This window comes from Triplophysa dalaica, chromosome 18 (genome assembly GCF_015846415.1).
Source record: "Triplophysa dalaica isolate WHDGS20190420 chromosome 18, ASM1584641v1, whole genome shotgun sequence".
NCBI lineage: Eukaryota > Metazoa > Chordata > Actinopteri > Cypriniformes > Nemacheilidae > Triplophysa > Triplophysa dalaica.
This window is the reverse complement of record NC_079559.1, coordinates 8,758,088-8,770,477: the sequence shown is the minus strand read 5'-3', so window position 1 is coordinate 8,770,477 and position 12,390 is coordinate 8,758,088. Positions and strand designations below refer to the sequence as shown.

The 12,390-nt window shown below is 40.1% G+C and overlaps 2 protein-coding genes across 2 annotated transcripts; both read left to right on the top strand.

Annotated features, from left to right (window-relative positions):
- The first annotated feature begins 1,201 nt into the window (after positions 1–1,201).
- adora1b (adenosine A1 receptor b) lies at positions 1,202–7,699 on the top strand. The gene is made up of 2 exons (XM_056773364.1): positions 1,202–2,276; positions 5,218–7,699. The coding sequence occupies exons 1-2, from the start codon at positions 1,939–1,941 to the stop codon at positions 5,894–5,896; spliced, it is 1,017 nt and encodes a 338-aa protein (XP_056629342.1). The 5' UTR covers positions 1,202–1,938; the 3' UTR covers positions 5,897–7,699.
- Positions 7,700–9,451: 1,752 nt separating this feature from the next.
- dclre1b (DNA cross-link repair 1B) lies at positions 9,452–12,390 on the top strand. The gene is given in 5 exon segments (XM_056773291.1): positions 9,452–10,180; positions 10,353–10,518; positions 10,731–10,913; positions 11,122–11,775; positions 11,778–12,390. Coding segments are annotated over 5 exon segments (1,665 nt in total). The 5' UTR covers positions 9,452–9,988; the 3' UTR covers positions 12,248–12,390.

The following is a 12,390-nucleotide window of genomic DNA, read 5'->3' as shown; positions in this document are numbered from 1 at the left end:
TGATTGCTAATGTCTTTTGTAATCCCTTGATGATTCATGTGGTCGTGCTCAGCTGGGGTTTGGTATCTTAGTGCCAACTGTATGCTATGTAAAAAGAGGTTTACCATCTGGACTTTCCTAAAATACAGCTCACAGGATACTGAATCTGCCTCGGTGCATGAAAAGGGCCCCTGCAACTTATCCAGGCGTAAGCGCTTGTTTCTTGACTAAGCAAATCATTTAATTTACACAAAGGAATGGCTGATGAATAATTGGTTGCTGCTCATGCAGCCATGTATTGATTTGACAATTCACACTGTACCCTAGTGCTCGTTCGACAACTATTAAACCGCCAGAAAATAGACATGAACCCAAATTTATGGCCATGGACTGATAGGATACCAAACAAACCACTTCTGATTTCTAATTTAATTATTTTTTCACTGTGATAAAATTGATATAGAAGCGCTTATATCAAGTGTGGTATTTTATTTATTTTTAAGAATAACTCAGCCTCTGTTTCCCCAAAATCGACAGGATAATTAACATGCCGGCATTCGGTGAAGTGCATGGACGAATCACAGCCCTTGATGGATCACCTAGAATTTTCCCATATGGAAATGAGACTGTCACTGTGGTGCAGGCAGCTTATTCATGCCATGAATTTCTCTGCTTGCTAAATCACTGTGAGCAACCTGCGTCTAATGTAGAGGAGAGTGTGCACTTTGTCTTGCCCGAGCTCACATTCAGTCCTGAAGAGGCTAAAAGTACTGGGCGGTCTTTGTCTGGGGCAGAAGACTTCAATCCGATTCACCTAAAAACAGCTATGAATAGAGGTCACGTGGGAGTGTTTGAGACACAAACTTTGACATCAAAAGGACACTGCAAAGTGTGAGGTAGCTTATTTTGAGTCACTTCCCTTGTGGAAATCCTTTTTATAGATGTCTTATGTGGTATTTAAATTAATATAGTTCTTCAAAGCCATTCGTTTTGTGAAATATATTTTATATATATATATCATATTTTTAAAGGGCATGTTTTCTTATACAATGCTAATCAGACAGTCATCACCTGCTCCCCTCCACTCTCATGGGTGCAATGGTGTATCATATCTACAGTGCGCACTAATATTACACTAGACAAGGACACCGTCTGACACAATCATCCCGAACGAGCATACCAGAGCCACTCTATTTGTACTACACGAATACAACATTGAGAAAAGGAGTTCGGACCCTCAACAAAATAAAGTAGCAAAGCCTCCGTGCATCCTCAATGAGAGAGCGAACCCAAGACAGCGCCGTGCTTGGGATGGTGGGGTTCGCCTTTTTTCCATTTATCAAAGGGAAACCGGAACGACCTCTAGGTTTGACATTCTCGGAGACAGAGCATCCGCGTTAAGTATGCATTTTGCTCCAAAAAGTGCTTTTATTGGTCAAGTGGGCGAGAATGAGTGAGACAAAGGGCTCTACCCATCGACAGTTATTGTGGGGCACCGCGTAGCTGTCGAGTGTTGGGAAGAAACGCTGCGCTCTGGACATTATTGTTCCCATTTCCAGCAAGCAATATGGTGCGCTATTTTATCTTTTTCCCTACCGTATGGACATCCAGAGAACTGCCGGAGAGTTGCAGGTGACAAATGAATATTTTTTATTACATATATAAGTGGCGCGCGCCTGTCTCGCGCAGGTGGATCTACACGAAGAGGTGACCTGCAACGCGGAAAGAAAACGCTTAAAACTGGGCATTTGATACATTTGTACTCGGTTACTCTTGTGTGTGTGTTTTAATGCTATCATTTGTAAATAGACACGCGTGGGATACAACGACTCTTTTGAGGGTCTAACGCGTGCATTTCCCCCCCTGGACTACAGTTAATGAATTTACTCATCACTTTCACTCGAAAGCCCGTTTTGGTGTGGACAGTCATCATCGGATCGATTCTCGTCCAGTGAAAGAATGCCCGAAGACTCCGCGGCCAAAGCCCTCTACATGGGCATGGAGGTGGTGATCGCCATGTCTTCTGTCATAGGAAACGTGATGGTGGTTTGGGCGGTCAAAATAAACAAATCTCTGAGAGACACGACGTTTTGTTTCATTGTTTCTCTGGCACTCGCCGACATCGCGGTTGGAGCGCTTGTTATACCCTTGGCGATAACGATAAGTATCGGACTTCAGACTCACTTCTACAGTTGCTTGCTGGTGGCTTGCACTGTGCTGGTTTTGACTCAAAGTTCTATCCTTGCTTTGCTCGCAATTGCCATGGACCGATACCTAAGAGTCAAGATCCCAACCAGGTAACGTTATCAATCAAGTCCATATTTAATGCATTTGACATTTTCTTTTATGATACATTATGTTGTCCAACAATATGTAGGTTAAACCTTTTTTACAGTCACATAAACATAATAAAAGCTCTTTTGGCATATTTATCAGCTTTTAGAGTTGCTTTAAAGCAGGAAAACGGATTGAATCACTTACTGGATTTATTGTGTCTATGCCCGACAGAGGTAACCTCATGCACATGGTGACATAATATGACTCATGCCTTTCCAATTTGCCTACACCATATTCAATGCATCGTCATAGGCTTGAAGACAGTAAGTCTAAACCGACACCTGATTCAATAAGCACATGGGCCTGTTTTGTTGTTGTTTAGTGTTTAGGACCACACAATACCCTCACAATAGATGCAGTTCTAACTAAAGTATTTTATATTTACAAACACAGTGTGGAAGGGGTTAACCACAGTCCCAGAGAAGACTGTAAAATTGTAACAATTTAAAAGGTGCATTTTAAGGAAAATAAAACCTTTTCAGGGATTTACAGAAGTGTTCAATTCCCCAATATTTCTCTCAATCTTTAAATGGATAGTTGACCGAAACATTCTGTCATGAATCAAACACATCTGTATACATTTCTTTGTTTGGTTGAACACAGAGAAAGATATTTAGACGAATCCTTGTAACCAAACAGTTCGTGGATCCCGTTGACTATAGGAAAAATGACAATAGTAGTCAAAAGTCCCCCAGAACTGTTTGCTGTCCTACATGCTTCAAAAGTATCAAGTAATTTTTCCTACTGTGGTAGTCAACGGGGTCCAAGAACTGCGTACAAGCATTCATTAAAATATCTCTCTCTGTGTTCATCAGAACAAATATATTTTTACAGATTTTGAACAACTCAAAGGTGAGTTGATGATGACAGAATTGTTTTTTTAAGTTATGAAGCAAGGGGGAACATTTTGGTTGCGTTATATTTTGTAATCTGACCAGTTTGATTGTTGTGTCCTATACTATATGCCGCATTGACATAAAATCCATCCCAACAATCGCAACTCTTTTGGCCTCTTGTAAGAAAGCGTTTATTATGAGCAGACAAATCAGAGCTTGTTGCCGCCTGCAAAGTGACACATTATTTTCAATGAGAGGGGAGGAGATTCAGGGGAATCCTGTTAAATTGCTATAGTGATAGAGAAGTCGAGATTGAGTCTTTATAGAGTTCCTGTCACTGCACAATGATGAGAATACTGCAAAACAATAGCAGGCTATTGAACCAGAATTAAGAGAAAGAAAACGTGGTCAGAGTGAATGACTAATTTCAGAGATGACATGTAATCCATTTAAATTCCTTAAAAGTTATGTTCCTCAATTCAGTTTGCAATGATAATATGGCAAAATATACAATAGGGTGCAAAGGATTCGCAAACTTTTTACCTCGAGGGCCACATCAAGGTTTGAAATCCATGTTAAGGGCCGCTTATATTTGCTTATCAAATTAAACCTTTTTTTATTTATTCCAAACTGAGATTTGATAACTACTGCAGTGTTTCCACATGCAATTCCTTGTACACTGTGTTTTGTAAACACTTTCATTTTGAGAAAAATGGCAAAACATTTGCAATCTGTCATAAAACACATTATTAGCCAGAATAATTTACAGTATACATTATTTTATTTTATTATTTTGTCAATGATTCCTCTATAATTCAGGGGTGTGCAATTAATCCCAAGGGGCCACATGAGAAATGTGAGAGCTGAACCAAAAGGCTAAACTTAATTCTGCTCAATACTGAATTTATGTCTTTTAAAATGCATTAAATATCTGATCTAAGACTTTAATATAAAAAAAGAAACCACTCAAACACTGTTCTGTATCTCTACCCTTTGTGCATATCACTGGTTTTATATGTACATCCAAATGTGAAGTCAGATGTGTAATATACAGTTCTAAAATAAAACATTGTAATATTTATATTTATATCCACTGTGAGCCATATTCACCCGTCCTTCTAGCGAACACTGCGCAGACTCAATCTATCTATTGGGTTTTGTTTGTATTACATCAAATTTGTTATTTTCACAAAAAACCTAACTGAAACGCAATGTTATTGAATACATTTAAAAACCGCCTCGAGGGCCATATGAATTTGCTTTGCATATGACCCCCCGATGGATCACTGAGCTTTCCTGTAGCTCAGTGGTAAGAGCATTGCGTTAACAACGCAAGGTTGTGGGTTCGATCCCAGGAGATTGCAAATACCTATGTAAAATGTATAGGAAAAAGCAATGTAAGTTGCTTTGGATAAAAGCGTCTGCCAAATGCCTAAATGTAAATGTAAATGTCAATATGAATTTGCTTGGCATCTGAATGATATAATTAGTTCAGTTGCAGTTAGGCTAAAAATTGGTCAGAATTCTTAACCACTATGTCGAATCTTAACAAATACCCAGAGTGCCTTAGGATGGAATAGGGTTGGGGAAGTCTACCAAATTGGCATCAGACGATGTCTACAGTGAAACACATAGAGAGAAACTTGAAAGTCTGTTATTAAATCACCAGTACTTTTATTCAGAAAAAATCCACACCAAACAGAGAGCTTGAGAAAGTAGGATGAAATGTAGGATTAAAGGCATCTGAGAGAAGTGGCGCATCTGTTAGGTGGAGGACAGACAGCATTGTCAGGTTTGACAGCAGAAACCCAGAGATGTTTACATGGCCTCGACCATTTACAGCCTTTACACAGGCTTTTAAAGATTTGCATGAGATCATTATTCTGTCAGTGTTATGTATGAACAGTACTTCAAAGACACAATGCAACATCTGTGAATCCAGACGATTGGTTTGCACAGTAGTAACTTTAAAATGAGGACGTTTTAATACTGTTGCTATTGAATTATTCATAATGCGTATTTTTCAATGAAAACATAGTTCCATACTATTCTTCTTGTCTTGCAGTTACAAGCGTGTGGTCACTCCAAAGCGAGCCGGAATAGCAGTTTTTGTTTGCTGGACGGTGGCCTTCATAGTCGGCTTGACTCCCATGCTGGGCTGGAACAATTTAAGCAACCTGCAACATGAAAACGGCTCGCTCGGCCCTGACCTCATCATCACCTGCCAATTCGAGAACGTCATCAGCATGGAGTACATGGTCTACTTCAACTTCTTCGGTTGGGTGCTGCCCCCTCTGCTATTCATGCTGATCATTTACTCAGAAATCTTCTACATGATCCACAAGCATCTGAATAAGAAGGTGACCAGCCACGCCGAACCGAACAAGTATTACGACAAAGAACTGAAGCTGGCGAAGTCTCTGGCTTTAGTGCTTTTTCTGTTCGCGGCTAGCTGGCTTCCTCTCCACATCATGAATTGCATCACACTCTTCTGTCCAAAGTGTGAGAAGCCCATGTTCCTCATTTACATTGCCATTCTACTCACGCACGGTAACTCCGCTGTCAACCCTATCGTTTACGCTTTCCGCATCAAGAAGTTTCGCACGGCGTTCCAGAGAATCTGGAAGCAGTACTTCTGCTGCAAGGATGCTCCGCCTCCTGAGTGCTATCCGAGCGAGAGACTGGATAACAACCACTACATCGCCGCCATTCCTGCTGAACTTCATTCGGAACACAACGTCTGACCGACGTTCCAGCATTCTCAAGGAGGCCATATGGGTTCGGGCGGCTGTCCAGTGCTGTCAAGACCTGATTTGTTAGTTTTAATTGTGATTTGGCAACAGACAGTGTGGTTGAGATTTGTCCCTGTATTGGAAATAGGGGACAGCATTGATTTAAGACTACAAAGGTCCAGAGAAGTGAGTTTAGATCACTTAGAAAAGAATGTTCAAGAAGGGAACCTACAGGAAATCTAGCTTTATGAAAGCAGCCTTGGAAAAATACTTTTTTAAGTCTTGCACAAATGTGTTGTGATGTTATCTCTATTATAAAACATCACAAATAACATGGTTGATACAGAAAGATCACCAGAAATCACTTGTTTTCTTTGAATATATAAATATATATTCTTTGAGTATGCGGAACAGTACAGAAATGACAGCACACTCTCAGGTTCTTGGACATCCTGCTTGTATTTTGAACCTATGTGCGCAATTCCAGAAAGAGGATGTCCTAAACAGTGACAAGAGTGACATGGTACAAAAGTTTTACATGTATTTCATTCTCTTCTTGGTTTATCGACTGTCTCAGCACAAGTTCTTGTGGTGAAAAAAAAACATATACTCCAGGCAGCTGAAACTGTATTTTACTCACAGTCGCAGTGAGGTTATTTTGCCATTTAGCAAAACTGTGTGCGTACAGTGTGTGAGCGATTGAATGCATGTTGCAGAATGACTGGACCTGTCCTATTTATCCTTTTATACTGTATGTGGTGACAAGAAACCAAGAGGAACTTTCAGTTCCTAGTGTAGGATTTAATAGTATTGGATTACTGTATTAAATCTTATACTATTTGAAAGTTTTCAGGGTTAAAAAATGATCAATGATCAGTGTTAAACCATACAGTATTATAGTCATTTTGGGAATTTACGGATACACGCAAAAGACTGGCATGAGTATGTACACTACTGCTAAATACTGAATGCTTTTTTGTGTACTAGTTCACACAAAAAATGAAAAATGTGTAATTATCGACTAAACCTCACTTATTTTCAAACCCATGTAAATTTATTGTAAGAAAAACAAGGATATTTTATGCAGAATGTACGTTATGCTCTTTTTATTTTATTTTATTTTGTGAAAGTGAACAGGGACCAGCACATGTCCACCTCTTTAAAGGCCCAATGTGTAATGTTTTGGAGCATCTATTGACAAAAATGCAATATAACATAAACAACGATGTTTGTCATTTCGTAAATATGTTATCTCATTCGGGAAATAAGCAAAAACATGATGACATCTAAGTGCTGTGTCAGCCTCCACAGTGCTTCAAAAGGGAGGGGTGGAGTGAGCCGTTGGTTGCAATTCGCAACCTCGCCACTGGATGCTACTAAGTTTTATACACCGGACCTTTATTGGACCTACATTGGACATATTTTGGGGGGTATGATAATCGTTAAAAATGAAGTGTAATAAGCTCTTAGAAATTTTCCCTGAAAGGTATAAACACAGTGGATTTGTGGCACTATCAAAGCATTCAGTTTGTCTGAGCGACGGCAGATGTTCGGGATGTTTTAATATAGGTAAAAGTATTTTTTTGCAATTATGTTTGATGGCTCAAGTGACGAAGAAATCATTACACACTTCATCTTTACCATCTGATACAAATGATCTCACATGTGGATGTAGTACCTGTTCTCTACCTAATGGCATCCAAACCGAACATGTATTTAATCTGTACATAACAATGTAATGCACTATATGAATACAGTATATTCATAATTGTTAAACAAACAGTTGTGGAATTACAATAATTTGTACATGAAGGATTTCTGAGTAAATGGGATTAATGGGCTAATTAAATCTGCCTTCTTGTTTTTTACTTCATTCCAGCAAACAGAATCAGAAATAGACAGCGCTATAAACTTAGGTTTACAAGAATGAGGTTAGCTATGAGGAGGTTGAAACTTCCTGTTTGACGCCCATGCAGTTATAATAATAACATCTAATAGAGATGACAAACAGGAAACATCACTTTGCGATCAATAGAAAATTCTCATCATTATTTCAGCTAATCAGAGTGTCAATTCATATACAGTAACATTCATGCATTTGACACAGGCACTTTTATTTAAAGCGACTTGACTTAAAGTGCAAAAACGTTATACATTTTATTAGCGTCTACAGGTATGTTGCCTTGGAATCAAGCTCACACCTTTTGCACTCCTAATGCAATAGTCTATCAGTTGAGCTACAGGAGCACCAAACAGCTAGAAATGCATGCATGGCATTTCAAAGACTAATCTCTTTATATTTGTGTGTGTTCTGCTCTGAATCACATTTCTTTGTCTTATTTGTTGTTCATTACACACTTTTTCTAAGTGTAGAGGCTGGAATACACTACAAGTGTACACTTTAAAACTAGACATATACTTGCAGACTTTTTGAAAGTTTCAGACAGAAACACACTAACTGATCAAATCTGCAGACTGGCATAGACTTTCCCGACTGAATATCTGGGCAGAATCTGAGCAAAATTCTTGTTGTGTATTCTGTATTGTAGTAGTGGGTGAGCTGTTTTAGACACACCTTTGGGCAAAGTTCTCCTTTATGGTGAGTGCTCAAATGTGTTTCCTCTGTGTTAAGGAGCAACCCTTCACAGAAAACAGTACAGGTGATCTTAGTCGTACAGCCAATGTCTATATACTGCCAAATTCTAATCTATTAGGCTAAACAATAAGGTTTAAAAATAATGGGATGTATGTGAACAGGCCTTTTGCTTCCAATAAAGATTTTTATTAGCCTGCTGCCTTATGGCTTAACGTTTGTTTCATATTTCCCCTAAAAATGCCTCAAGCTTTTCAAGCAAAAATAATAAAGCTCTCAGTAGGGTACACGTAGAAAAATTGCACCATACTGTGTTGTTATATTGACCTCTAGTGGACTCCGCAGCATGCACTCAACAGTTATTGAAGGAAAGCATTCTTGTTATGTAACTACAGAGCTAAATATAAAACAAAGCCTGCTGTACATAGTTGCACAATTTTGCCAGGTGTCAACGTAAAAACTGATTTTCCACTTAGTATTTAATATGCATTTTAAAAATAATAGTAAAATTCCATGATCTATTATTATCTTTTAAAAAATACATTTAAGGAATACAATCAGCAAAATCAAAATATGTAGATATAAATATGAATTTCAAAATTAACTATACATTAAAGCTGCATAACTATGAAAACAGCGACACCCTGTGGTTGAATTTCAATAAAAAATATATACATTTGGTATTTTGTGAATCTTTCTAACACATTTTTCTAATAAAGGTGTGGCACCTGCGGTATTAAATTCGGTTTATATCAACATGACGAATCTACGATTTGCTAAAAGTTTTACGTGCAAAGAAAGAAAGAAAAAGAAGGAACAGAGAATCATTATTTGAAGAACACTGCATAATAAATAAAAATTGATGTTTGTGACATTAAGTGGTAACAATGGGTCATTTTGGGGTCATATCTGCAAAATTACGGCAACGCGTGACGTCGGCGAGCCCATGCGCGATGTGGGGGCGTGGTCAGCAGCTGTCCATTTTGGCGCACAAAACAGAAACAAATAACAATGCTTGAAACAACACGCGCTTAAAAAAAGCTTTGAACACACGCGCCAGTGAGTGACGGACTTCAGAAATCTCACGTGTGGGTTCAGCAAGCCACACATCTGCACAAATGAAGGGTATTTTAACCTGGACATAGCTAACTAGCCTGCTAACACGTTTGGATGAACACTACTTTGCAAACCGTTGCATGCCTCTTTGCGCTTCTTGTCATTTCTCAGTCGGTGCTTTGGTAAGTTTGATCGCTGCTGTTGCTGCCATGTCGATACTTCCAATGGATGGACAACTTTACAGATAACTGCTAACGCTGTTCGCTAACGCTGGTGCCATTTTTATCGTTTCATCAAACAGTTTTACATTACAAACCATTCACAGTAAGTTCACGGTGAATGAATGTTTTGTGTTTATACACGTTATCGAACATAAACAAAGCTCGTGCACCGAAATACGGCCATTAGTTTGGAAATAAGTAATAACTTGACTGAGCGCCAAACAGCAGCGTAAAATGAATGGAAAGCTCATACCGGACACTCCCATAGCCGTTGACTTTTGGCAGCTCCGTAAGTGCCAAGGTGTCCGTCTGTTTTTCCTGTCTCACATGCACGCGGATCACACCTCTGGCCTGACGTCCACATGGAGTTACAGACCCATCTACTGCTCACCCCTCACCGCTAAGCTCCTCAAACTTAAACTGCAGGTGAGCTCTCTCTAAACCCACTTGAAAACAAAGCATGCATCGGTAAATCAAACATCAATGCATAAATGCAGCGTTAAATATCCTCTAGAATTGCGTGGTTTAATATCATGTATCATCAATGAATTCATCTGTGCATGAACTACACCTAAAATTGTTGCATCTTGATCCACAGGTGAAGGAGAAATGGATTCGGCCTTTGGAGGTTGGGGAATCCCACATGTTGTTGTTAGATGATCTCGGGAAAGAACGAATGACTGTTACTCTAATAGATGCCAACCACTGTCCTGGGGCAGTTATGTTTCTGTTCCAGGGATACTTTGGCACCATACTCTACACCGGTGTGTGATGGATTGATTCATCTTTATTTTTTTCATAGATTACATGTTAAACCAGGGGTTTTCAAACTTGATGATGCCAAGGACCCCCAAATATGATTAACATTTTGTGAGGGACCCCCGGTTTGAAAACCCCTGTGCTAAACTATCACATTTCATACATTTATTGTGTAACTGTCACATTAACCTTTGGTTTCATAATATGTTCAATTCAGGTGACTTTCGTTATACTCCATCTATGTTACGTGAGGAGTGTCTGAGGAACAACATCACTATTGATGTGCTGTATCTGGACAACACGAACCGTGACCCGACTCGAGCTCTCCCGTCTCGCAACCTAGCCACTCAGCAAATTAAAGAGATCATCAGAGCTCATCCTGGCTACACTGTTGTTATTGGTGAGACTGTCATGCTTTAACTTCATTTAAAGCTCCTTTATAAATTGTTTGATTCACACAGGGGCAGCTTAAAGTGTCACCACACTTACAATGTATTAACAAAAATCTAAAGGATGATTGGAAAACAAAATGCTATCTTAAAATCATAATTGGCTTGTCATTGGTTTTATAAGAAGATAATCATAAGACTTTTATCTGAACTCTGCAGGACTTTACTCTCTGGGTAAAGAGTCTCTCCTTGTAAAGCTGGCTATGGAGTTTAAAACATGGGTGGAGGTGGATGTGGAGCGTTTGGAAACCCTGCGAGTTCTGGAACTCCCCGACGTTTTTACCACTGAGCGCGGCGCGGGTCGCATTCGTGTAGTGAGCCAGTCTGAGATCAACGCCTCAAACCTGCTTGCGTGGAATAAGGAGCAACCCACCATAGCCATACTGCCCACTAGCCGCCCCATGGTCTCCTCCCACCCTAATGTCCATGTGGTGCCTTACTCTGACCATTCCTCCTACCAGGAGCTGGAGGACTTCGTGTCCGCATTGCGTCCTGGCTCCCTTGTGCCTATCGTGGGGAACTGCTTGCCATATTTCTCTTCCCATCTGAGCCCCCGTAAGAAGCGCAAAGCAGTGATCATCCCAGAGTCAGTCCAACGTTTCATGACGAATGAGACTGACATTCTTGCCTCAGCAAACAGCACATCAAACATGTTTCCACGAACCTCTCACCCACGGGGGGTTGTGTTTGATTCTCCAGGGTCACAAACAAGCCACCTTGCGTGTGATGGACGATCAGATCATACAGATGCTGACACAAACTCTGTGATGGATGAAGAGTCTGACTGCATCCTTGTAGATATGAGCCCTGACTCATTCATCGAGAGAACGGCCACCAGAGCAAACGCTTGAAACTCGTCCGGGTCGCATCAGAAGATGTAGTCACGCTTGGCAGCAGCCTTCCTCCCGATGACAATGAATCTGTTAATTCACTTAAACATGCAAGATTACCTGATTCCAACTGCACGTACGAACGTGAGCGTGAGCGCACGCCTGCTTCAAAGAAGAGCCCTCAAATGGGCAGCACCAATTCTAGAGAGACATGTTTTTCTATGGACAGTATCAGGATCCACGACCGAGCCTGTGTAGCTGCCGAGGCCCCCTTGACCACCTTTACACTGGAGAGAGAGCATATTGAGCGGTGGCTCATCAGTAACTTCACAGTACCTGCTGAGGAACTCAAGGGTGAGCAGGTGTTGCGGGGCCTGGATGAGTTTCGGCTCACTCCAGTCGATTGTCCTAAACGAGTAGGCGATCCCCTGGAAGAACCAATAAAGATGCTTTAATAGACATTTTTGTGATTAAACAAGCACTTTTATGCAGGTATGCATGCATGCATGCAAGCAAGGTAAAACTCTTCAGTTTAACTTTAAAAATATAAATCTGTAATTTCATCATGTAGTCTTTTGTTAATAAACAACATTATTGT